A 22,166-nucleotide genomic window follows, 5' to 3' on the forward strand; every position below is an offset into this window, starting at 1 on the left:
CTTTTTCTCAGAGCATGACATCAATGGCATCACCATGTAGAGTTGCTCCAGTATCACCTTTAGAAAGAGTTTTTCTCCCAGGTCTGCCACACTTCCATCTGACATAGCTGAAGCATTACAAGACATGAAATGTCAGCAGCAGAGGTTCTGCTGTAAACTGCGTTGATGATGCCGTCTCTGAGTGTTTTATGGTGCTGTCGTTGCTGAGAAGGATAAGCAAAAGCCGTGTTGAGCCTGGGGATAGGAAAGGAAGCTGTGGTCTGTGACACTGAGTAGGGCCTGGCCATTTCCTGATTTGGAGGGTGATCTTGAGAAGTGGGAAAACATGTTTTTGGGGAAACTGCAAATCCATGGGGAGGCCATGGGTCATGACATAAGAAAAGAACATGAGATCATATATTTACCTTGAGAACATATCTCAGAGTGGTGAGTGGAGGATGCCTAGAGGACAGTGTGAGGCAGCATGGGAACAGAATGCTCTTGCCAAGGATCATTTCCTAGGCCCTAAGGGTTTGGAGTGGATGCCTTCCTGATCATGAGTCAGCGTGTGATACTGAAATGCTCACAGATGTTCCTTTGAGGTTCTCAGCATCTTTCATCAGAGACGGGCCCTTGTGGTGGTTCCTGCCTGACAGAGACCATGCCTTGGTAAGAGCTGGTGAGATGGAGAGTGCTGAATGTTGTCTTATGAGTTGCTTGTTTCAGAAATGGTGTTGTGGAAGGGGAACACTTCAAGCTGCTGTCCTTGTGTAGTGGTGGGCATTTATAGTCGTTTTCACAGCCACTGGTGTCACCATGATGGTTCCTTGCCCCTCCTCAGGTGGGATTTATAAGGACACGTGATGAGGTGGCTGTAATCTTTATGTGCTCAACCTCCCCTATTTGTGCACTGCACAGGTGGCCGCAGTAGAGGTGGTGTGTCCTGATGTCACACATGGCTCATTCTGATATTTGCAGGCACAAACCTGCACTTCAGCCCAGCTCTGCTTTCATGTGGTACAAATTCTCCCACTGAACTGACCATGTGAGTGCTTTTGTGCTTTGTTTTTTGCTGTGGTCCTCTTGATGATACAAAGATGTGTGGACTGGGATCACATCTGTCACAATTCTAACCACAGAATCTTCATGAAGTGTAAGTGCAGCTTTGTGGTGTTCCCGCCTGAGATTGCTGAAAAGGAGCAAAGCATTGGTGGTGAACAGGCAGCTGGGAAGAGCATGCCAGATGCTGTGTGGCTTTTCAGCCCTCAGTATGTTCTCTACACCAATCACGAGGGAAGGTGAGGATGTACAAAGAATTGAATCACATGCAGAGCAGAGTTTAGAGCTGGGTCATGTTGCTGGGTTCTAGCAGTGTTTGATATTTTGTCAGTGATCCTGCATGTGGCACTAAATAGGGCCTGGAGTCATGTGGTGGGGAGGGGGAGTTTAAGCGGGGGAGTGTGTTGCCTAAGGAAAATGTGGATACTGGGTAGAACACAATCTATGTCATTGGGGAGGAGTTAAGGAGATCTTGTTTCACATGGAATGGGATAAAGGGTATCAGTAGAAAACCTTGAGAAAAGGCCCATGTGCAAAAGGCTGCTCTCCTGGGATCCTGTCAGGACCTCCAGTAGTTCTGCATATTCTTGTGCTCTGTTGTTCCCTGTGACATTGCTGCTTGTGGCATTACCTGCCTTTTATTGCTTGTATTTTGTGGGGGATGTTGTCGGTCAAACAGAAGGTTTTTCAAATTTGTATCATTCTGCCTGCCTTCTTGAAACATTTCCTCGGTTATTTCTCGGGTCTTGGTCTTGCTAGGGACAGGAAGTTGCTGGTAACATCAAGGGACACCGTCCCTTGAAACCAATACTTCTGGTGCTGGAGTTTCTTTTTCTGAAAAAGCAACCAGTGATGCTACAGGTAAGTCACTTGTACATGAAGAGGCTGTGTGTGAGAGACAGGTGTACTTTGGATCCTGTTCAGCCGTGGTATCTTCGTGTTGGATCAACTGAATGTTGCCTGGATTGAAATGCCCGTGGGTTTGGAGCACCACTGCCTGCTCTCATTCCTTTCCTGTTGCTTCCTGGCACAGGGTGAGCACGTGGAAGCAAGGACAGATGGAGAAGTGACATGAATGCATTTCTTGGCGTAGGTGTTGTAGGGCATGCAGTAGATGTTCTCAGTGGCAAGGCCGTGGTGTTACACTTGTGGCTTTGGGCTGGATTTGCAGGTGGAACAAGAGTGAGGAAGAAGAGCTCTGCATAGAAGTGTATGACGGCTGCTCGGTAGCTGCGGTCTCACAGTGCTTTTTCAGCAGTATTGGAGGATCATCGTGCTGGGCTGTGTTGGGTTTGAGTTCCCGAATGAGAGGCTCATCAGTGTTGTTTGGAGTATTTGGAGCCTTTTTTATTAGCTGCGTCAGCAGCTGTTTCTCTGGCTTTTGTGTCAGAGGGTGGTGGAACCTGTGCTGACATAGCAGAGATGTTCTTTGCCATCTGACTGACTTGCTGTGCTATTGCAGGTCCTTGGGAGGACTGGAGGCTGAAGAGTGTGGCCTTTATTCAAAGGGAGGGGAATTTGCAGGTGCATGGGTGGGAGGTAAGAAAGGTTGTTTCCTATCAATAGGGATAGGAGGTGGTAGGGAAAAGAAATGAGAAATCTTTCCAAAGGGTATGTCCATGCTACATGGTGGGGTGCTATAGGTATTTTTAAAATGATTGTTCAAGGAAAAAATGAACAGAGGTTACAAGCATGGAAGCAGAAGAGAGGGGAGGCAATGACAAGGCACAGAGTACAAGGAAGGAAAACAAAGAGAAAGGAAGAGAGAGAGGAAGAACAGAAAGGAAGAAGGAAGTAGAAAGAAGGAGATTAAAAAAATTTAATACGGACTTGAAGGAACCAGTGTCAAAAAGAAGAATGAGAGCTTTTCCCAAAGGACATTTACACTGTTCATCATGAGCACGTGGGAAATATTTTAGTCAAGTTAAAAAAAGAGAAGAATAGAGAGGGTGGAATCAGAAGAGGAGACGGCAAAATAGGGCAGGGATAAATTGGAAAGACAGGAAAACAGAACATGGAAGGGAAAGAGAGACAACAGAAGGGGGGAAAAGGAATAGCAAAAGGAAGTAAGAAATTAAAAAGCAAGTAAGGAGCTTATGCAAGTAAAAATAAAGCCAGAAGGAAAGTAAGAGAGAAAAGAACAGGATAGAAAAATAGAAGCGACGATACAGGAGATGACCAGAACACACCTACCTTGTCTGCAGACGCTGAGCGGAGTTGGTACCTAACAAGGCTCCATCGTGGCTATAGCACCAGGTTCCGGCGCTAATGACTCCGACTTTGATGATCGGTGCCGCAGTGCCGGTGGCAACGGACGATCTTTCAGAGGGGCTAAAGAATAATGGAGGATAGGAAGAAAAGAAACAGGAAGTAAAGAATAGGGAACGGGAGGGCAATGACGAAACAGAAGGAGAATGAAAAGGAGAAGAAGTAAAGAGAAGAGTAGAAAGGCGGGAAAAAAAGAAGGAAAGAAAAGAAACGAAACGTGATTAAAAAGAAAGAATTGGAAGAAGAAAGCAAAATAAAATGAGAAAAACGAAGTAAAACCAAGATATAAACGAGTGTTTGCAAGGAAACAGCAAGAGATATGAAAAATGAAAGAGAAAAAGGAAGAGGAACGTGGCAGGAACAGGAGGCAGAGGAAATGGGCATGACGGAGCGGAGGCGCGGGCGCTGTGGCGGAGCGTGTGAGGCGGCGGAGCAGCGCACGGTGTCGCTGCAGGCTCAGGAACGGCGTCTGGGCGGCTCCGCCCCGGTGCGGCGGAGAGCCCGGCTGTGAGCGCGGGGGGGCGGCGCGGGCCGGGCAGCAGAGCCGGTGCGTCCGGGCGGCGGCGGGGAGCCGTGCGGGGCCCGTGCCGGGGCCGGCAGCCACAGCGGCACAGGCGGCACAGGCGGCGGCGATGGGGGAGCGTTGTTGTGCGGTGGTGCGGGTGCTGGTGCTGCAGGCGGCCTGGGCGCTGTCGGGCGGGCAGGTGCGGTACTCGGTGCCGGAGGAAGCCAAGGCCGGCACGGTGGTGGGCCGTCTGGCGCAGGACCTGGGCCTGGAGGCGGGCGAGGCGGAGGCGCGGCGGCTGCGGCTGGTGGCGCAGGGCCGGCGGGCGAGCGTGGAGGTGAGCGGGGCGAGCGGCGCGCTGCTGGTGAGCTCGCGGCTCGACCGGGAGGAGCTGTGCGGCAAGAGCGCGCCGTGCGCGCTGCGGCTGGAGGTGCTGGTGGAGCGGCCGCTGCGCGTCTTCCATGTGCAGCTGGAGGTCACCGACATCAACGACAATGCCCCCATCTTCCCCGCCGCCCGCAGAAACCTCAGCATCGCGGAATGGACCACTCTGCCGGGGTCTCGTTTCCCGCTGGAGGGCGCGTCGGATGCGGATATCGGAGCGAACGCGCAGCTCTCCTATACACTCAGTGCCAGCGAGCACTTCTCCCTGGATTTACAGAAAACCGAGGAGGACGGTGAGTCCTTATTCCTGGTGCTCAGGAAATCTCTGGACCGCGAGACAATTCCCGTTCACCGGTTGGTGCTGACGGCGAGTGACGGGGGCCGGCCGTCTCTGACGGGCACCATGGAGCTGGTGATCTCGGTGCTGGATGTGAACGATAACGCGCCTCAGTTCAACCAGTCAGTGTATAAAGTGCAGCTGCCGGAAAATGCAGAACTCGGCACTTTGGTGATCAGACTAAATGCCACAGATTTGGATGAAGGATCGAATAGTAATATCTCCTATTCGCTCCAGATCCTGTCCCCGCAGGACGGAAGAGACGTTTTCAGAATTGACAGAAAAAGCGGAGAGATCCGGCTTAGAGATGACTTAGATTTTGAGGATGTTGGTCTCTACCGCCTGCAAGTGGACGCGATAGATAAGGGGACACCCCCGCTGTCAGGCCACTGCAGCGTGGAACTGGAGGTGCTGGACGTGAACGACAACGCGCCGGAGGTGCGGGTGACGTCGCTGTCGGTGCCGGTGCCGGAGGACGCGTCGGTGGGGACGGTGGTGGCCCTGCTGAGCGTGTCGGACCGGGACTCGGGGGCGAACGGTCGCGTGCGGTGCTGGGTGTGGCCGGCGTCGCCGTTCGGTCTGGAGGCGACGTTCGCGGGCTCGTACTCGCTGGTGCTGCGCGAGGCGCTGGACCGGGAGCGGGTGTCGGAGTACGAGGTGGAGGTGCGTGCGGAGGACGGCGGGGCGCCGGCGCTGCGCGGCAGGCGCGGGCTGCGGGTGGCGGTGTCGGACGTGAACGACAACGCGCCGGCGTTCGCGCAGGCCGTGTACACGGTGCTGGCGCGGGAGAACAACGCGGCGGGCGCGGAGCTGGCGCGGCTGTGGGCGCGGGACCCGGACGAGGCGGGCAACGGGCGCGTGAGCTACTCGGTGTGGGAGGGCGGCGTGGGCGGCGGGTGGCGTCCGGCGTCGAGCTACGTGTCGGTGGACGCGGAGAGCGGGCGTCTGTGGGCGCTGCAGCCCTTGGACTACGAGGAGCTGCAGGTGCTGCAGTTCGAGGTGCGTGCGGTGGACGCGGGCGAGCCGCCGCTGTGCGGCAACGCCACGGTGCAGCTGTTCGTGCTGGACGAGAACGACAACGCGCCGGCGCTGCTGCCGCCTGCGGGCTCGGCGCCGGAGGCGGGCGGCGTGGCGGCCGAGGCGGCGGCGGCGGGCTCGGTGTCGGTGTCGGGCACGCTGTGGGCGTGGGCGGCGTGGGGGACGCCGGCGGGGCAGGTGGTGGCGAAGATCCGCGCCGTGGACGCCGACTCGGGCTACAACGCGTGGCTGCGCTACGAGCTGTGGGAGCCGCGGGGCAAGGGCCCGTTCCGCGTGGGGCTCTACAGCGGCGAGGTGAGCACGGCGCGGGCGCTGGAGGAGGCGGACGGCCCTCGCCAGAGGCTGCTGATCGTGGTGCGCGACCACGGCGAGCCGGCGCGCTCGGCCACGGCCACGCTCAGCGTGTCGCTGGTGGAGGCCGCCGAGGCGGCGCTGGCCGCGGCCGCGGGATCGTCGTCGTCGTCGTCGCGCTCGGCGGCGGGCGCGGAGATGGGCGCTGGTGCGGCGAGTGCGGCGACGAACGTGTGGCTGGTGGTGGCCATCTGCGCGGTGTCGAGCCTGTTCCTGCTGGCCGTGGTGCTGTACGGGGCGTCGCGCTGGGCGCCGCGGGCGGCCGTGCTGTCGGGGCCCGGGCCCACGACGCTCGTGTGCGCCAGCGAAGTGGGCAGCTGGTCGTACTCGCAGCGCCACAGCCGGAGCCTGTGCGTGGCGGACGGCGCGGGCAAGAGCGACCTCATGGTTTTCAGCCCCAACTTCCCTCCGCCGCCGCCCGGCCCCGCGGCCAAGGACACGCAGCCGGAGCCCTCCGCTCTCCTGGACACGGTCAGTGGCACCGCCTTGCTCGCCTCTACTCTGTCTCTTTCCCTTTGCCCCTTCTCTCTCATTTCCTAACCTGGCTCTGCTATTGGCCGGGCTCCGCCTTCTCGGCCTGAGGGCGATGGGTGCTTAAGTGAGTTCAATGCACCTTTGTGTCTGCTGCCTGGTCCTTGCAGGGTAAGGGTAGTGCGGTAACCTCTTTGTGTAGACCCCTGAGATTTGCTGGTGTGGATGTGAATTGTTCCGGCCTAGAATGAAATCACTGCTGGTTGCCATGGGGGCTGTCCTGTGATGCCTGGAGGTTTCCGTTTTGGAGACAACGCTCCTGCTTGCTGGTTGTGTAGATTTTCCACACGAGCTTGCTGAAGCCGTGCAGGACAGGCTGTGACGGTGACAGTCCCCCAAGTGCTGTGTACCTCCTCATTGCCTTTGCTGACTGTGGTGGTATCACATGTGGTTTCTTCTGTGCCCTCATGTTCTGCCATGTGTCCTCTACAAGCGATGTGAGGCAAGGTGACCAGCTGGACTTGTGTTCCCACGTCATTATTAAAACTGGGAAGGCTTTGTGGTCTTTTCATGTTTTGTTTCGCGCCCAGATTTTGTTAGCTGCAGTTGTTAACTTGCATTCCTGGCTGGAGAGGTGGCTTGATGGACCCTGACGTTTTGTTGACATGTTTTTTCAATATTTACATTTGGAACACCTTTACAATTCCTTTGCAATTCCTCTTCTAAACAACAACGACAAAAAAATCCTACTACCAATTTTTTCTCCACAGTAGATATCCGTTGTATTGGTGTGCTCATCACCACGTTGTTTGGTCTCTCTCAGCAAGACATCAGTGTCCATTGCCATGAGAGCAGTCCTGTATAGAAAATATTGGTGTCAGATCTGTAACACTGCCAGAGCTCAAGGTGCAGCTGCAGAGTCTGCCAGACCATGTATGTGATGCCACCTGTGTGGGTTTTACAGTGCTCTCATTGCTGGGAAGGGTAAGCAGAAGTCAAATTGATTGCTGAGGTAGGGGAAGCAAATTGTGCCTTGTCACAGAGGTGAATGTGGCAGTGACACTGAGTAGGGTCCGGCTATGTCCTGATGTGAATGGTGACCTTGAGCACTGGGAGGACTTGTCTGAGGGAACCTGGAATAATTTTTAAGAGAATGGGTCATGTTGTAAGAGGAGAGGAATGGAAATGATGTCCTTTTCTGGAGAATAACTGTTTTGGACTGGGGAATGGAGGATGCTTAGAGGAAAGCAGGAGCCAGGATGGGCACAGAGTGTTTCTGCCCAGGATCCTTTCCCAAGTTCCAAGGGTGTGAAGTTGGAGGCCTTCTGGATCTTGAGATGATATGTGCTGTTGAAATGGCCACAGAGTCCTTTGAGGTTATGAATATCTCCCATCAGAGACAGTCCCTTGTGCTGCCACTGGCCTGACATGTGGAATGTGCTGGATAAGAGTTGGTAACATTCAGACTCCTGAAGGTTTTTGCTGCTGCTGCTGCTGCTTTGGGAGTGTTGTTGTGGGAGGGTAGCACTTCAAACTGCTTTCCATGTGTATTGTAGGGCGTTTATACCAGCTTCCACAGCTCTTGCCATGGTGGGTCTGTGCTCCTCTTCAGACACGATTTTCATGGCAGTTGAGGGGGTGGCTGTAATCTTGTTGAGCTTTTCTTCCCCTTCCTGTGCTCTTGCAGAGTCGGTGTGGGTAGAGATGGTGTGTGCTGTTATCACACACGGCTCCTTCTGGTGTCTGGATTGTACACACCAAACATCCTCACCTACAGAGCAGCCCAGGTCTGGTTTTCTGTGGTAGAAATTCTCCCACCCAGTTGTCATTTTGAGTGCACTTGTGCTTCATCTCTTGGTGTGGTCTCTTGAAAGAGAAGATCTGTGGGGACTGGGATGAGAACTGTTCATGACTCTAATCACAAAACCTTTAAGAACTCGATTTGTATTTGAAATTACTGAAAAGACACAAAGCATCCTGGCATGTGGGAAGAGTCCAAGAGTCACAGAATGGATTTGCAGCACTCTACATCATATTCTTTGTGCCAGGCATGAGGGAAGGGGAGAATTTGAGTACATCATTGGGGAGGAAATGGAGAATGTCTGCTTAACTGGAGATCCCAGTTTGCAGGGTGTAAGACAGATGATTACAGTGGAATATCGCGAGGAGGGTCCCACCACACAGTGCTGCTCTCCTGGGATCCTCTCAGGACACCCAGAGGTTCTGCGTATCTTAGGGCAGTGTTGTTCTTTCTGGTATTGCTGCTGGTGGAGACATCTGCCCTGTGTGCCTTTAATTACTTGGGTTTGATGTGGAATGTTGTTGGTCAAAGAGAAGCTTTTTGAAATTTGGATCATGCTGCTGTGCCTTCTCTGAATCTTTCCCTCATTATCTCTCTGCTCTTAGTCTTGCTAGATTGGTCTTGGTATGCAAAGTGTTGCCAAAACTTGCATTTCAATACAGCAGAATGAGGGGTTTTGTTTTATTCTCTTCTCTATCAAACTGCATATGATTTTGTTTTGCTGGGTTTGTTTGTTGTTTGGTTTATTTCCTGTTTCTCATTGTCGATGTGGCAGATATTTGTGCCATTTCCCATCAGCGTGGGGGATGTCTATTCTGCTCTCCTGAGCTAAGTGTCACTTTGAGAGCATTTCTGTAGCTTACAGGTCTGCTTCCTTCTTCCCCTGTGAGAGAAGTGCATAATGGGCACTGCACACTGTCCAGTTTTTGTTGAACAGAGGTGATTTTTTCTGTCTAGCTTCCTCAGAAACACTGGTAATGTTATGGGCAAATATCCTTTAAAACCAACTTTCCTGCCCTGAAAATATTTCTTTTCTGAAGAAGGAACCAGTTAAGAAGAGGTAAGTCGTACAGCGAAAGTGGATGTTCTCGAGACAAGTGTACTTTAGTTCCTGTTCAGTTGTGGCATCTTTTTTGTTGAATCAGCAGAATGTTCACCCTATTGTACCAATAAAGCACAGTTACCTGCTCTCACCTTTTTTGATGCTTCCAGGCAGTGCTTGAGTGGGTGACAGCAGGCAGGAACGGAGGAGCGACCAAAATCCATTTCACTAAATAGATGTGTAGGAGGTCAAGAGGCTGTTCTTAGTGACAATGTTGTGGTGTTACTTTCGTGGCTTTTGTTTGACTGTGTGACAAGTGGATCATTCCAGTGTGACTGAGTGGTTTTCCATGGGGCCTAATGCCCATGGACACCAAGGTTCTTGGTGTGCTGTCTAGGCAGCAAGTGTCTGCCAGAAATGAAGAGAACTTGGAAAATGCAGGTGGAAAGTGAATCAGGAAGGATCGAGGTACATGGCGAGTCCTCGGGAGCTGTGTTTGCCCAGTGTTTTTTCAGCATTCTTGGAGGATAGTCATGCTGGACTATGATGGGTTTGAGTTCCTGAATGAGAAACTCTCCTGGGTTTGGGCTCTTCCAAGGCAGTTTGCACAGATGTCCCAATAACTGCGGCTTCAGCTTGTGTGGCAGAGGATGGTGAGTCTCTTTTGATATAGCAGAGATGTTCTTTGCCATCTGACTGCCTTGTGTTATTGCTGGGTCCTTGAGAAGACTGGAGGCTGAAGAGTGTGACCTTCACCCTGAAGGAAGGGGAAGTTGCAGGTGCATGGACGGCAAGTAAGTTGTTTCCTGTCTACAGGGGTAGGAGGTGGCAGAGAGGAGAAATGAGACTCTGGCCCAAGGGCATGTCTGTAGTTCATGGCAGGGCTGCCGTGGGTATTTTTAAAATATTTTGTTGAAGGAAAGAATGTACAGATTTATGTATGGAAGTAGAAGAGAAGGGGAGGCAACGACAAGAAAGGAGGAGAGTAAGGGAGAAGAGAAAGGAAGAAGGATGTAGAAAGAAGATTAACAAAAACCCCAAAAACCAGCCGAACAAAGTGGTATGGGAAAGAATCAGTTCAAAGAAGAAGAAAGAGAGATATTCCCAAACTGCGAGGATTTGGAAAATATTTTAGTGAAGGAAAAAAAAGATCACAAGAGACAAGATGGAAACAGAAGAGCAGGAGGGAAAAGACCTAGAACAGGGATAAGCAGGAAAGAAAAGACACAGAGAAAGAACAAGGGAAGAGAAGGGAAAGAGGGAAAATGGAAGGGAAAAAAAGAAATAGGAGAAGGGAATAATAGTAAAGAAAAAAAGGAGCCTATGGAAATAAAAATAAAGTCAGAACGATAGTAAGAAATGAGGAACAGAATGGAAACATAAAACAGACGATAAAAGAGCTGACCGGCACGCTCCGACCTTACCTGCAGACGCTGAGTGGAGCTGGTTCCTAACAGTCTGGGTTAGAGCAGCACCAAACTTCAGCAATGATACTGCGTAACTAGCGCTGATGATTCTGAAATTGATGGTCTCTACCAGCGCGCCAGAGGCAACTGACGACTTTCCGGTGCGACTAAAGAATACAGAAGGGTGGGAAGATATGAGAAAAGAGTGGAAAGAATGGAAAGCGGCAGGACAGGAAACAAAAGAAGACAGAGAACGAAGAAAGAGAAAAGAGTACAATGAAAAAAAGCGAGAGGGAAACTAAATATGGCAAAAAAGAAGAAAATGCAGGAAGCAAGAAAAATGAAAACGCCAGCGAAGAAAGAAAAAGAACTGAAAGATTATTTGCAAACAAACAAGAAGAGATAAGGGGGAAAAAGAGGAGCAGGAAGAAACGGCTGAAAACATACCCACCGCGGGGCGGAGGAGATGGGCGCTGTGGCGGAGCGTGTGAGGCGGCGGAGCAGCGCACGGTGTCGCTGCAGGCTCAGGAACGGCGTCTGGGCGGCTCCGCCCCGGTGCGGCGGAGAGCCCGGCTGTGAGCGCGGGGGGGCGGCGCGGGCCGGGCAGCAGAGCCGGTGCGTCCGGGCGGCGGCGGGGAGCCGTGCGGGGCCCGTGCCGGGGCCGGCAGCCACAGCGGCACAGGCGGCACAGGCGGCGGCGATGGGGGAGCGTTGTTGTGCGGTGGTGCGGGTGCTGGTGCTGCAGGCGGCCTGGGCGCTGTCGGGCGGGCAGGTGCGGTACTCGGTGCCGGAGGAAGCCAAGGCCGGCACGGTGGTGGGCCGTCTGGCGCAGGACCTGGGCCTGGAGGCGGGCGAGGCGGAGGCGCGGCGGCTGCGGCTGGTGGCGCAGGGCCGGCGGGCGAGCGTGGAGGTGAGCGGGGCGAGCGGCGCGCTGCTGGTGAGCTCGCGGCTCGACCGGGAGGAGCTGTGCGGCAAGAGCGCGCCGTGCGCGCTGCGGCTGGAGGTGCTGGTGGAGCGGCCGCTGCGCGTCTTCCATGTGCAGCTGGAGGTCACCGACATCAACGACAATGCCCCCATCTTCCCCGCCGCCCGCAGAAACCTCAGCATCGCGGAATTCACCACTCTGCCGGGGTCTCGTTTCCCACTGGAGGGCGCGTCGGATGCGGATATCGGAGCGAACGCGCAGCTCTCCTATACACTCAGCCCAAGCGAGTATTTTAGAATAGAGGAAGAAAACAGTAACTCTCGCAGTAAATCCTTGTTTCTGGTACTCACGAAACCTTTGGACCGCGAGACGATTCCCGTTCACCGGTTGGTGCTGATGGCAAGTGACGGGGGCCGGCCGTCTCTGACGGGCACCATGGAGCTGATGATCTTGGTGCTGGACGTGAACGACAACGCACCCCAGTTCAACCAGTCAGTGTATAACGTACATTTGCCCGAGGATGCATTAGAGATGACGCTTGTAGCCCGTGTGAACGCCACAGACCCGGACTTGGGAATATATGGGGAAATGATTTATGAAATTGATTCTGTTGTTCCACCGTCGGCCACAGATTTATTCAGCATCGATGCAAATACTGGGGAGATCAGACTGATGGGCCCCCTGGACTTCGAGACAGTTACTTTATACGACCTACACATTAAGGTGACAGATAAGGGGACGCCTCCACTGCCGGGTCACTGCAAGGTGGTGCTGGAGGTGCTGGACGTGAACGACAACGCGCCGGAGGTGTGGGTGACGTCGCTGTCGGTGCCGGTGCCGGAGGACGCGTCGGTGGGGACGGTGGTGGCCCTGCTGAGCGTGTCGGACCGGGACTCGGGGGCGAACGGTCGCGTGCGGTGCTGGGTGTGGCCGGCGTCGCCGTTCGGTCTGGAGGCGACGTTCGCGGGCTCGTACTCGCTGGTGCTGCGCGAGGCGCTGGACCGGGAGCGGGTGTCGGAGTACGAGGTGGAGGTGCGTGCGGAGGACGGCGGGGCGCCGGCGCTGCGCGGCAGGCGCGGGCTGCGGGTGGCGGTGTCGGACGTGAACGACAACGCGCCGGCGTTCGCGCAGGCCGTGTACACGGTGCTGGCGCGGGAGAACAACGCGGCGGGCGCGGAGCTGGCGCGGCTGTGGGCGCGGGACCCGGACGAGGCGGGCAACGGGCGCGTGAGCTACTCGGTGTGGGAGGGCGGCGTGGGCGGCGGGTGGCGTCCGGCGTCGAGCTACGTGTCGGTGGACGCGGAGAGCGGGCGTCTGTGGGCGCTGCAGCCCTTGGACTACGAGGAGCTGCAGGTGCTGCAGTTCGAGGTGCGTGCGGTGGACGCGGGCGAGCCGCCGCTGTGCGGCAACGCCACGGTGCAGCTGTTCGTGCTGGACGAGAACGACAACGCGCCGGCGCTGCTGCCGCCTGCGGGCTCGGCGCCGGAGGCGGGCGGCGTGGCGGCCGAGGCGGCGGCGGCGGGCTCGGTGTCGGTGTCGGGCACGCTGTGGGCGTGGGCGGCGTGGGGGACGCCGGCGGGGCAGGTGGTGGCGAAGATCCGCGCCGTGGACGCCGACTCGGGCTACAACGCGTGGCTGCGCTACGAGCTGTGGGAGCCGCGGGGCAAGGGCCCGTTCCGCGTGGGGCTCTACAGCGGCGAGGTGAGCACGGCGCGGGCGCTGGAGGAGGCGGACGGCCCTCGCCAGAGGCTGCTGATCGTGGTGCGCGACCACGGCGAGCCGGCGCGCTCGGCCACGGCCACGCTCAGCGTGTCGCTGGTGGAGGCCGCCGAGGCGGCGCTGGCCGCGGCCGCGGGATCGTCGTCGTCGTCGTCGCGCTCGGCGGCGGGCGCGGAGATGGGCGCTGGTGCGGCGAGTGCGGCGACGAACGTGTGGCTGGTGGTGGCCATCTGCGCGGTGTCGAGCCTGTTCCTGCTGGCCGTGGTGCTGTACGGGGCGTCGCGCTGGGCGCCGCGGGCGGCCGTGCTGTCGGGGCCCGGGCCCACGACGCTCGTGTGCGCCAGCGAAGTGGGCAGCTGGTCGTACTCGCAGCGCCACAGCCGGAGCCTGTGCGTGGCGGACGGCGCGGGCAAGAGCGACCTCATGGTTTTCAGCCCCAACTTCCCTCCGCCGCCGCCCGGCCCCGCGGCCAAGGACACGCAGCCGGAGCCCTCCGCTCTCCTGGACACGGTCAGTGGCACCGCCTTGCTCGCCTCTACTCTGTCTCTTTCCCTTTGCCCCTTCTCTCTCATTTCCTAACCTGGCTCTGCTATTGGCCGGGCTCCGCCTTCTCGGCCTGAGGGCGATGGGTGCTTAAGTGAGTTCAATGCACCTTTGTGTCTGCTGCCTGGTCCTTGCAGGGTAAGGGTAGTGCGGTAACCTCTTTGTGTAGACCCCTGAGATTTGCTGGTGTGGATGTGAATTGTTCCGGCCTAGAATGAAATCACTGCTGGTTGCCATGGGGGCTGTCCTGTGATGCCTGGAGGTTTCCGTTTTGGAGACAACGCTCCTGCTTGCTGGTTGTGTAGATTTTCCACACGAGCTTGCTGAAGCCGTGCAGGACAGGCTGTGACGGTGACAGTCCCCCAAGTGCTGTGTACCTCCTCATTGCCTTTGCTGACTGTGGTGGTATCACATGTGGTTTCTTCTGTGCCCTCATGTTCTGCCATGTGTCCTCTACAAGCGATGTGAGGCAAGGTGACCAGCTGGACTTGTGTTCCCACGTCATTATTAAAACTGGGAAGGCTTTGTGGTCTTTTCATGTTTTGTTTCGCGCCCAGATTTTGTTAGCTGCAGTTGTTAACTTGCATTCCTGGCTGGAGAGGTGGCTTGATGGACCCTGACGTTTTGTTGACATGTTTTTTCAATATTTACATTTGGAACACCTTTACAATTCCTTTGCAATTCCTCTTCTAAACAACAACGACAAAAAAATCCTACTACCAATTTTTTCTCCACAGTAGATATCCGTTGTATTGGTGTGCTCATCACCACGTTGTTTGGTCTCTCTCAGCAAGACATCAGTGTCCATTGCCATGAGAGCAGTCCTGTATAGAAAATATTGGTGTCAGATCTGTAACACTGCCAGAGCTCAAGGTGCAGCTGCAGAGTCTGCCAGACCATGTATGTGATGCCACCTGTGTGGGTTTTACAGTGCTCTCATTGCTGGGAAGGGTAAGCAGAAGTCAAATTGATTGCTGAGGTAGGGGAAGCAAATTGTGCCTTGTCACAGAGGTGAATGTGGCAGTGACACTGAGTAGGGTCCGGCTATGTCCTGATGTGAATGGTGACCTTGAGCACTGGGAGGACTTGTCTGAGGGAACCTGGAATAATTTTTAAGAGAATGGGTCATGTTGTAAGAGGAGAGGAATGGAAATGATGTCCTTTTCTGGAGAATAACTGTTTTGGACTGGGGAATGGAGGATACTTAGAGGAAAGCAGGAGCCAGGATGGGCACAGAGTGTTTCTGCCCAGGATCCTTTCCCAAGTTCCAAGGGTGTGAAGTTGGAGGCCTTCTGGATCTTGAGATGATATGTGCTGTTGAAATGGCCACAGAGTCCTTTGAGGTTATGAATATCTCCCATCAGAGACAGTCCCTTGTGCTGCCACTGGCCTGACATGTGGAATGTGCTGGATAAGAGTTGGTAACATTCAGACTCCTGAAGGTTTTTGCTGCTGCTGCTGCTGCTTTGGGAGTGTTGTTGTGGGAGGGTAGCACTTCAAACTGCTTTCCATGTGTATTGTAGGGCGTTTATACCAGCTTCCACAGCTCTTGCCATGGTGGGTCTGTGCTCCTCTTCAGACACGATTTTCATGGCAGTTGAGGGGGTGGCTGTAATCTTGTTGAGCTTTTCTTCCCCTTCCTGTGCTCTTGCAGAGTCGGTGTGGGTAGAGATGGTGTGTGCTGTTATCACACACGGCTCCTTCTGGTGTCTGGATTGTACACACCAAACATCCTCACCTACAGAGCAGCCCAGGTCTGGTTTTCTGTGGTAGAAATTCTCCCACCCAGTTGTCATTTTGAGTGCACTTGTGCTTCATCTCTTGGTGTGGTCTCTTGAAAGAGAAGATCTGTGGGGACTGGGATGAGAACTGTTCATGACTCTAATCACAAAACCTTTAAGAACTCGATTTGTATTTGAAATTACTGAAAAGACACAAAGCATCCTGGCATGTGGGAAGAGTCCAAGAGTCACAGAATGGATTTGCAGCACTCTACATCATATTCTTTGTGCCAGGCATGAGGGAAGGGGAGAATTTGAGTACATCATTGGGGAGGAAATGGAGAATGTCTGCTTAACTGGAGATCCCAGTTTGCAGGGTGTAAGACAGATGATTACAGTGGAATATCGCGAGGAGGGTCCCACCACACAGTGCTGCTCTCCTGGGATCCTCTCAGGACACCCAGAGGTTCTGCGTATCTTAGGGCAGTGTTGTTCTTTCTGGTATTGCTGCTGGTGGAGACATCTGCCCTGTGTGCCTTTAATTACTTGGGTTTGATGTGGAATGTTGTTGGTCAAAGAGAAGCTTTTTGAAATTTGGATCATGCTGCTGTGCCTTCTCTGAATCTTTCCCTCATTATCTCTCTGCTCTTAGTCTTGCTAGATTGGTCTTGGTATGCAAAGTGTTGCCAAAACTTGCATTTCAATACAGCAGAATGAGGGGTTTTGTTTTATTCTCTTCTCTATCAAACTGCATATGATTTTGTTTTGCTGGGTTTGTTTGTTGTTTGGTTTATTTCCTGTTTCTCATTGTCGATGTGGCAGATATTTGTGCCATTTCCCATCAGCGTGGGGGATGTCTATTCTGCTCTCCTGAGCTAAGTGTCACTTTGAGAGCATTTCTGTAGCTTACAGGTCTGCTTCCTTCTTCCCCTGTGAGAGAAGTGCATAATGGGCACTGCACACTGTCCAGTTTTTGTTGAACAGAGGTGATTTTTTCTGTCTAGCTTCCTCAGAAACACTGGTAATGTTATGGGCAAATATCCTTTAAAACCAACTTTCCTGCCCTGAAAATATTTCTTTTCTGAAGAAGGAACCAGTTAAGAAGAGGTAAGTCGTACAGCGAAAGTGGATGTTCTCGAGACAAGTGTACTTTAGTTCCTGTTCAGTTGTGGCATCTTTTTTGTTGAATCAGCAGAATGTTCACCCTATTGTACCAATAAAGCACAGTTACCTGCTCTCACCTTTTTTGATGCTTCCAGGCAGTGCTTGAGTGGGTGACAGCAGGCAGGAACGGAGGAGCGACCAAAATCCATTTCACTAAATAGATGTGTAGGAGGTCAAGAGGCTGTTCTTAGTGACAATGTTGTGGTGTTACTTTCGTGGCTTTTGTTTGACTGTGTGACAAGTGGATCATTCCAGTGTGACTGAGTGGTTTTCCATGGGGCCTAATGCCCATGGACACCAAGGTTCTTGGTGTGCTGTCTAGGCAGCAAGTGTCTGCCAGAAATGAAGAGAACTTGGAAAATGCAGGTGGAAAGTGAATCAGGAAGGATCGAGGTACATGGCGAGTCCTCGGGAGCTGTGTTTGCCCAGTGTTTTTTCAGCATTCTTGGAGGATAGTCATGCTGGACTATGATGGGTTTGAGTTCCTGAATGAGAAACTCTCCTGGGTTTGGGCTCTTCCAAGGCAGTTTGCACAGATGTCCCAATAACTGCGGCTTCAGCTTGTGTGGCAGAGGATGGTGAGTCTCTTTTGATATAGCAGAGATGTTCTTTGCCATCTGACTGCCTTGTGTTATTGCTGGGTCCTTGAGAAGACTGGAGGCTGAAGAGTGTGACCTTCACCCTGAAGGAAGGGGAAGTTGCAGGTGCATGGACGGCAAGTAAGTTGTTTCCTGTCTACAGGGGTAGGAGGTGGCAGAGAGGAGAAATGAGACTCTGGCCCAAGGGCATGTCTGTAGTTCATGGCAGGGCTGCCGTGGGTATTTTTAAAATATTTTGTTGAAGGAAAGAATGTACAGATTTATGTATGGAAGTAGAAGAGAAGGGGAGGCAACGACAAGAAAGGAGGAGAGTAAGGGAGAAGAGAAAGGAAGAAGGATGTAGAAAGAAGATTAACAAAAACCCCAAAAACCAGCCGAACAAAGTGGTATGGGAAAGAATCAGTTCAAAGAAGAAGAAAGAGAGATATTCCCAAACTGCGAGGATTTGGAAAATATTTTAGTGAAGGAAAAAAAAGATCACAAGAGACAAGATGGAAACAGAAGAGCAGGAGGGAAAAGACCTAGAACAGGGATAAGCAGGAAAGAAAAGACACAGAGAAAGAACAAGGGAAGAGAAGGGAAAGAGGGAAAATGGAAGGGAAAAAAAGAAATAGGAGAAGGGAATAATAGTAAAGAAAAAAAGGAGCCTATGGAAATAAAAATAAAGTCAGAACGATAGTAAGAAATGAGGAACAGAATGGAAACATAAAACAGACGATAAAAGAGCTGACCGGCACGCTCCGACCTTACCTGCAGACGCTGAGTGGAGCTGGTTCCTAACAGTCTGGGTTAGAGCAGCACCAAACTTCAGCAATGATACTGCGTAACTAGCGCTGATGATTCTGAAATTGATGGTCTCTACCAGCGCGCCAGAGGCAACTGACGACTTTCCGGTGCGACTAAAGAATACAGAAGGGTGGGAAGATATGAGAAAAGAGTGGAAAGAATGGAAAGCGGCAGGACAGGAAACAAAAGAAGACAGAGAACGAAGAAAGAGAAAAGAGTACAATGAAAAAAAGCGAGAGGGAAACTAAATATGGCAAAAAAGAAGAAAATGCAGGAAGCAAGAAAAATGAAAACGCCAGCGAAGAAAGAAAAAGAACTGAAAGATTATTTGCAAACAAACAAGAAGAGATAAGGGGGAAAAAGAGGAGCAGGAAGAAACGGCTGAAAACATACCCACCGCGGGGCGGAGGAGATGGGCGCTGTGGCGGAGCGTGTGAGGCGGCGGAGCAGCGCACGGTGTCGCTGCAGGCTCAGGAACGGCGTCTGGGCGGCTCCGCCCCGGTGCGGCGGAGAGCCCGGCTGTGAGCGCGGGGGGGCGGCGCGGGCCGGGCAGCAGAGCCGGTGCGTCCGGGCGGCGGCGGGGAGCCGTGCGGGGCCCGTGCCGGGGCCGGCAGCCACAGCGGCACAGGCGGCACAGGCGGCGGCGATGGGGGAGCGTTGTTGTGCGGTGGTGCGGGTGCTGGTGCTGCAGGCGGCCTGGGCGCTGTCGGGCGGGCAGGTGCGGTACTCGGTGCCGGAGGAAGCCAAGGCCGGCACGGTGGTGGGCCGTCTGGCGCAGGACCTGGGCCTGGAGGCGGGCGAGGCGGAGGCGCGGCGGCTGCGGCTGGTGGCGCAGGGCCGGCGGGCGAGCGTGGAGGTGAGCGGGGCGAGCGGCGCGCTGCTGGTGAGCTCGCGGCTCGACCGGGAGGAGCTGTGCGGCAAGAGCGCGCCGTGCGCGCTGCGGCTGGAGGTGCTGGTGGAGCGGCCGCTGCGCGTCTTCCATGTGCAGCTGGAGGTCACCGACATCAACGACAATGCCCCCATCTTCCCCGCCGCCCGCAGAAACCTCAGCATCGCGGAATTCACCACTCTGCCGGGGTCTCGTTTCCCACTGGAGGGCGCGTCGGATGCGGATATCGGAGCGAACGCGCAGCTCTCCTATACACTCAGCCCAAGCGAGTATTTTAGAATAGAGGAAGAAAACAGTAACTCTCGCAGTAAATCCTTGTTTCTGGTACTCACGAAACCTTTGGACCGCGAGACGATTCCCGTTCACCGGTTGGTGCTGATGGCAAGTGACGGGGGCCGGCCGTCTCTGACGGGCACCATGGAGCTGATGATCTTGGTGCTGGACGTGAACGACAACGCACCCCAGTTCAACCAGTCAGTGTATAACGTACATTTGCCCGAGGATGCATTAGAGATGACGCTTGTAGCCCGTGTGAACGCCACAGACCCGGACTTGGGAATATATGGGGAAATGATTTATGAAATTGATTCTGTTGTTCCACCGTCGGCCACAGATTTATTCAGCATCGATGCAAATACTGGGGAGATCAGACTGATGGGCCCCCTGGACTTCGAGACAGTTACTTTATACGACCTACACATTAAGGTGACAGATAAGGGGACGCCTCCACTGCCGGGTCACTGCAAGGTGGTGCTGGAGGTGCTGGACGTGAACGACAACGCGCCGGAGGTGTGGGTGACGTCGCTGTCGGTGCCGGTGCCGGAGGACGCGTCGGTGGGGACGGTGGTGGCCCTGCTGAGCGTGTCGGACCGGGACTCGGGGGCGAACGGTCGCGTGCGGTGCTGGGTGTGGCCGGCGTCGCCGTTCGGTCTGGAGGCGACGTTCGCGGGCTCGTACTCGCTGGTGCTGCGCGAGGCGCTGGACCGGGAGCGGGTGTCGGAGTACGAGGTGGAGGTGCGTGCGGAGGACGGCGGGGCGCCGGCGCTGCGCGGCAGGCGCGGGCTGCGGGTGGCGGTGTCGGACGTGAACGACAACGCGCCGGCGTTCGCGCAGGCCGTGTACACGGTGCTGGCGCGGGAGAACAACGCGGCGGGCGCGGAGCTGGCGCGGCTGTGGGCGCGGGACCCGGACGAGGCGGGCAACGGGCGCGTGAGCTACTCGGTGTGGGAGGGCGGCGTGGGCGGCGGGTGGCGTCCGGCGTCGAGCTACGTGTCGGTGGACGCGGAGAGCGGGCGTCTGTGGGCGCTGCAGCCCTTGGACTACGAGGAGCTGCAGGTGCTGCAGTTCGAGGTGCGTGCGGTGGACGCGGGCGAGCCGCCGCTGTGCGGCAACGCCACGGTGCAGCTGTTCGTGCTGGACGAGAACGACAACGCGCCGGCGCTGCTGCCGCCTGCGGGCTCGGCGCCGGAGGCGGGCGGCGTGGCGGGCGAGGCGGCGGCGGCGGCGGCGGGCTCGGTGTCGGTGTCGGGCACGCTGTGGGCGTGGGCGGCGTGGGGGGCGCCGGCGGGGCAGGTGGTGGCGAAGATCCGCGCCGTGGACGCCGACTCGGGCTACAACGCGTGGCTGCGCTACGAGCTGTGGGAGCCGCGGGGCAAGGGCCCGTTCCGCGTGGGGCTCTACAGCGGCGAGGTGAGCACGGCGCGGGCGCTGGAGGAGGCGGACGGCCCTCGCCAGAGGCTGCTGATCGTGGTGCGCGACCACGGCGAGCCGGCGCGCTCGGCCACGGCCACGCTCAGCGTGTCGCTGGTGGAGGCCGCCGAGGCGGCGCTGGCCGCGGCCGCGGGATCGTCGTCGTCGTCGTCGCGCTCGGCGGCGGGCGCGGAGATGGGCGCTGGTGCGGCGAGTGCGGCGACGAACGTGTGGCTGGTGGTGGCCATCTGCGCGGTGTCGAGCCTGTTCCTGCTGGCCGTGGTGCTGTACGGGGCGTCGCGCTGGGCGCCGCGGGCGGCCGTGCTGTCGGGGCCCGGGCCCACGACGCTCGTGTGCGCCAGCGAAGTGGGCAGCTGGTCGTACTCGCAGCGCCACAGCCGGAGCCTGTGCGTGGCGGACGGCGCGGGCAAGAGCGACCTCATGGTTTTCAGCCCCAACTTCCCTCCGCCGCCGCCCGGCCCCGCGGCCAAGGACGCGCAGCCGGAGCCCTCCGCTCTCCTGGACACGGTCAGTGGCACCGCCTTGCTCGCCTCTTTCTCTTTCCCTTTGCCCCTTCTCTCTCATTTCCTAACCTGGCTCTGGTATTAGCCGGGCTCTGCCTTCTCGGCCTGAGGGCGATGGGTGCTTAAGTTAATTATATTGGGTGTTAATTGCACCTTTGTATCTGCTGCCTGGTCCTTGCAGGGTAAGGGTAGTGCGGTAACCTCTTTGTGTAGACCCCTGAGATTTGCTGGTGTGGATGTGAATTGTTCCGGCCTAGAATGAAATCACTGCTGGTTGCCATGGGGGCTGTCCTGTGATGCCTGGAGGTTTCCGTTTTGGAGACAACGCTCCTGCTTGCTGGTTGTGTAGATTTTCCACACGAGCTTGCTGAAGCTGTGCAGGACAGGCTGTGACGGTGACAGTCCCCCAAGTGCTGTGTACCTCCTCATTGCCTTTGCTGACTGTGGTGGTATCACATGTGGTTTCTTCTGTGCCCTCATGTTCTGTCATGTGTCCTCTACAAGCGATGTGAGGCAAGGTGACCAGCTGGACTTGTGTTCCCACGTCATTATTAAAACTGGGAAGGCTTTGTGGTCTTTTCATGTTTTGTTTCACGCCCAGATTTTGTTAGCTGCAGTTGTTAACTTGCATTCCTGGCTGGAGAGGTGGCTTGATGGACCCTGACCTTTTGTTGACATGTTTTTTTTCAATATTTACATTTGGAACACCTTTACAATTTCCTTGCAATTCCTCTTCTAAACAACAACGAGAAAAAAATCCTGCTACCAATTTTTTCTACACAGTAAATATCCGTTGTATTGGTGTGCTCATCACCACGTTGCTTGGTCTCTCTCAGCAAGACATCAGTGTCCATTGCCATGAGAGCAGTCCTGTATAGAAAATATTGGTGTCAGATCTGTAACACTGCCAGAGCTCAAGGTGCAGCTGCAGAGTCTGCCAGACCATGTATGTGATGCCACCTGTGT

At 55.2% G+C, this 22,166-nt stretch overlaps 3 protein-coding genes across 3 annotated transcripts in view; all 3 read left to right on the top strand.

Annotated features, from left to right (window-relative positions):
• Nucleotides 1–3,938: 3,938 nt before the first annotated feature.
• LOC309578479 (protocadherin alpha-C2-like) overlaps nt 3,939–22,166 on the top strand; it is a gene marked incomplete at its 5' end in the record, with an annotated part of 148,128 nt that continues 129,900 nt past the window's right edge. The window contains one exon of the mRNA XM_082291151.1: nt 3,939–6,392. Coding sequence (XP_082147277.1) covers nt 3,939–6,392 — 2,454 coding nt within the window. The remainder of the gene's footprint in view (nt 6,393–22,166) is intronic.
• LOC309578835 (protocadherin alpha-6-like) lies at nt 11,342–13,864 on the top strand (the record flags this gene model as incomplete). The annotated part of the gene is made up of 1 exon (XM_082291749.1): nt 11,342–13,864. One exon carries the CDS (start codon nt 11,342–11,344, stop codon nt 13,862–13,864), a length of 2,523 nt encoding a protein of 840 aa, XP_082147875.1.
• Nucleotides 18,745–21,285, top strand: LOC309578630 (protocadherin alpha-6-like; the record flags this gene model as incomplete). Its single annotated transcript, XM_082291394.1, has 1 exon — nt 18,745–21,285. One exon carries the CDS (start codon nt 18,745–18,747, stop codon nt 21,283–21,285), a length of 2,541 nt encoding a protein of 846 aa, XP_082147520.1.

Source organism: Coloeus monedula (assembly GCF_965178545.1).
Source record: "Coloeus monedula genome assembly, chromosome: 15".
Taxonomy (NCBI): domain Eukaryota; kingdom Metazoa; phylum Chordata; class Aves; order Passeriformes; family Corvidae; genus Coloeus; species Coloeus monedula.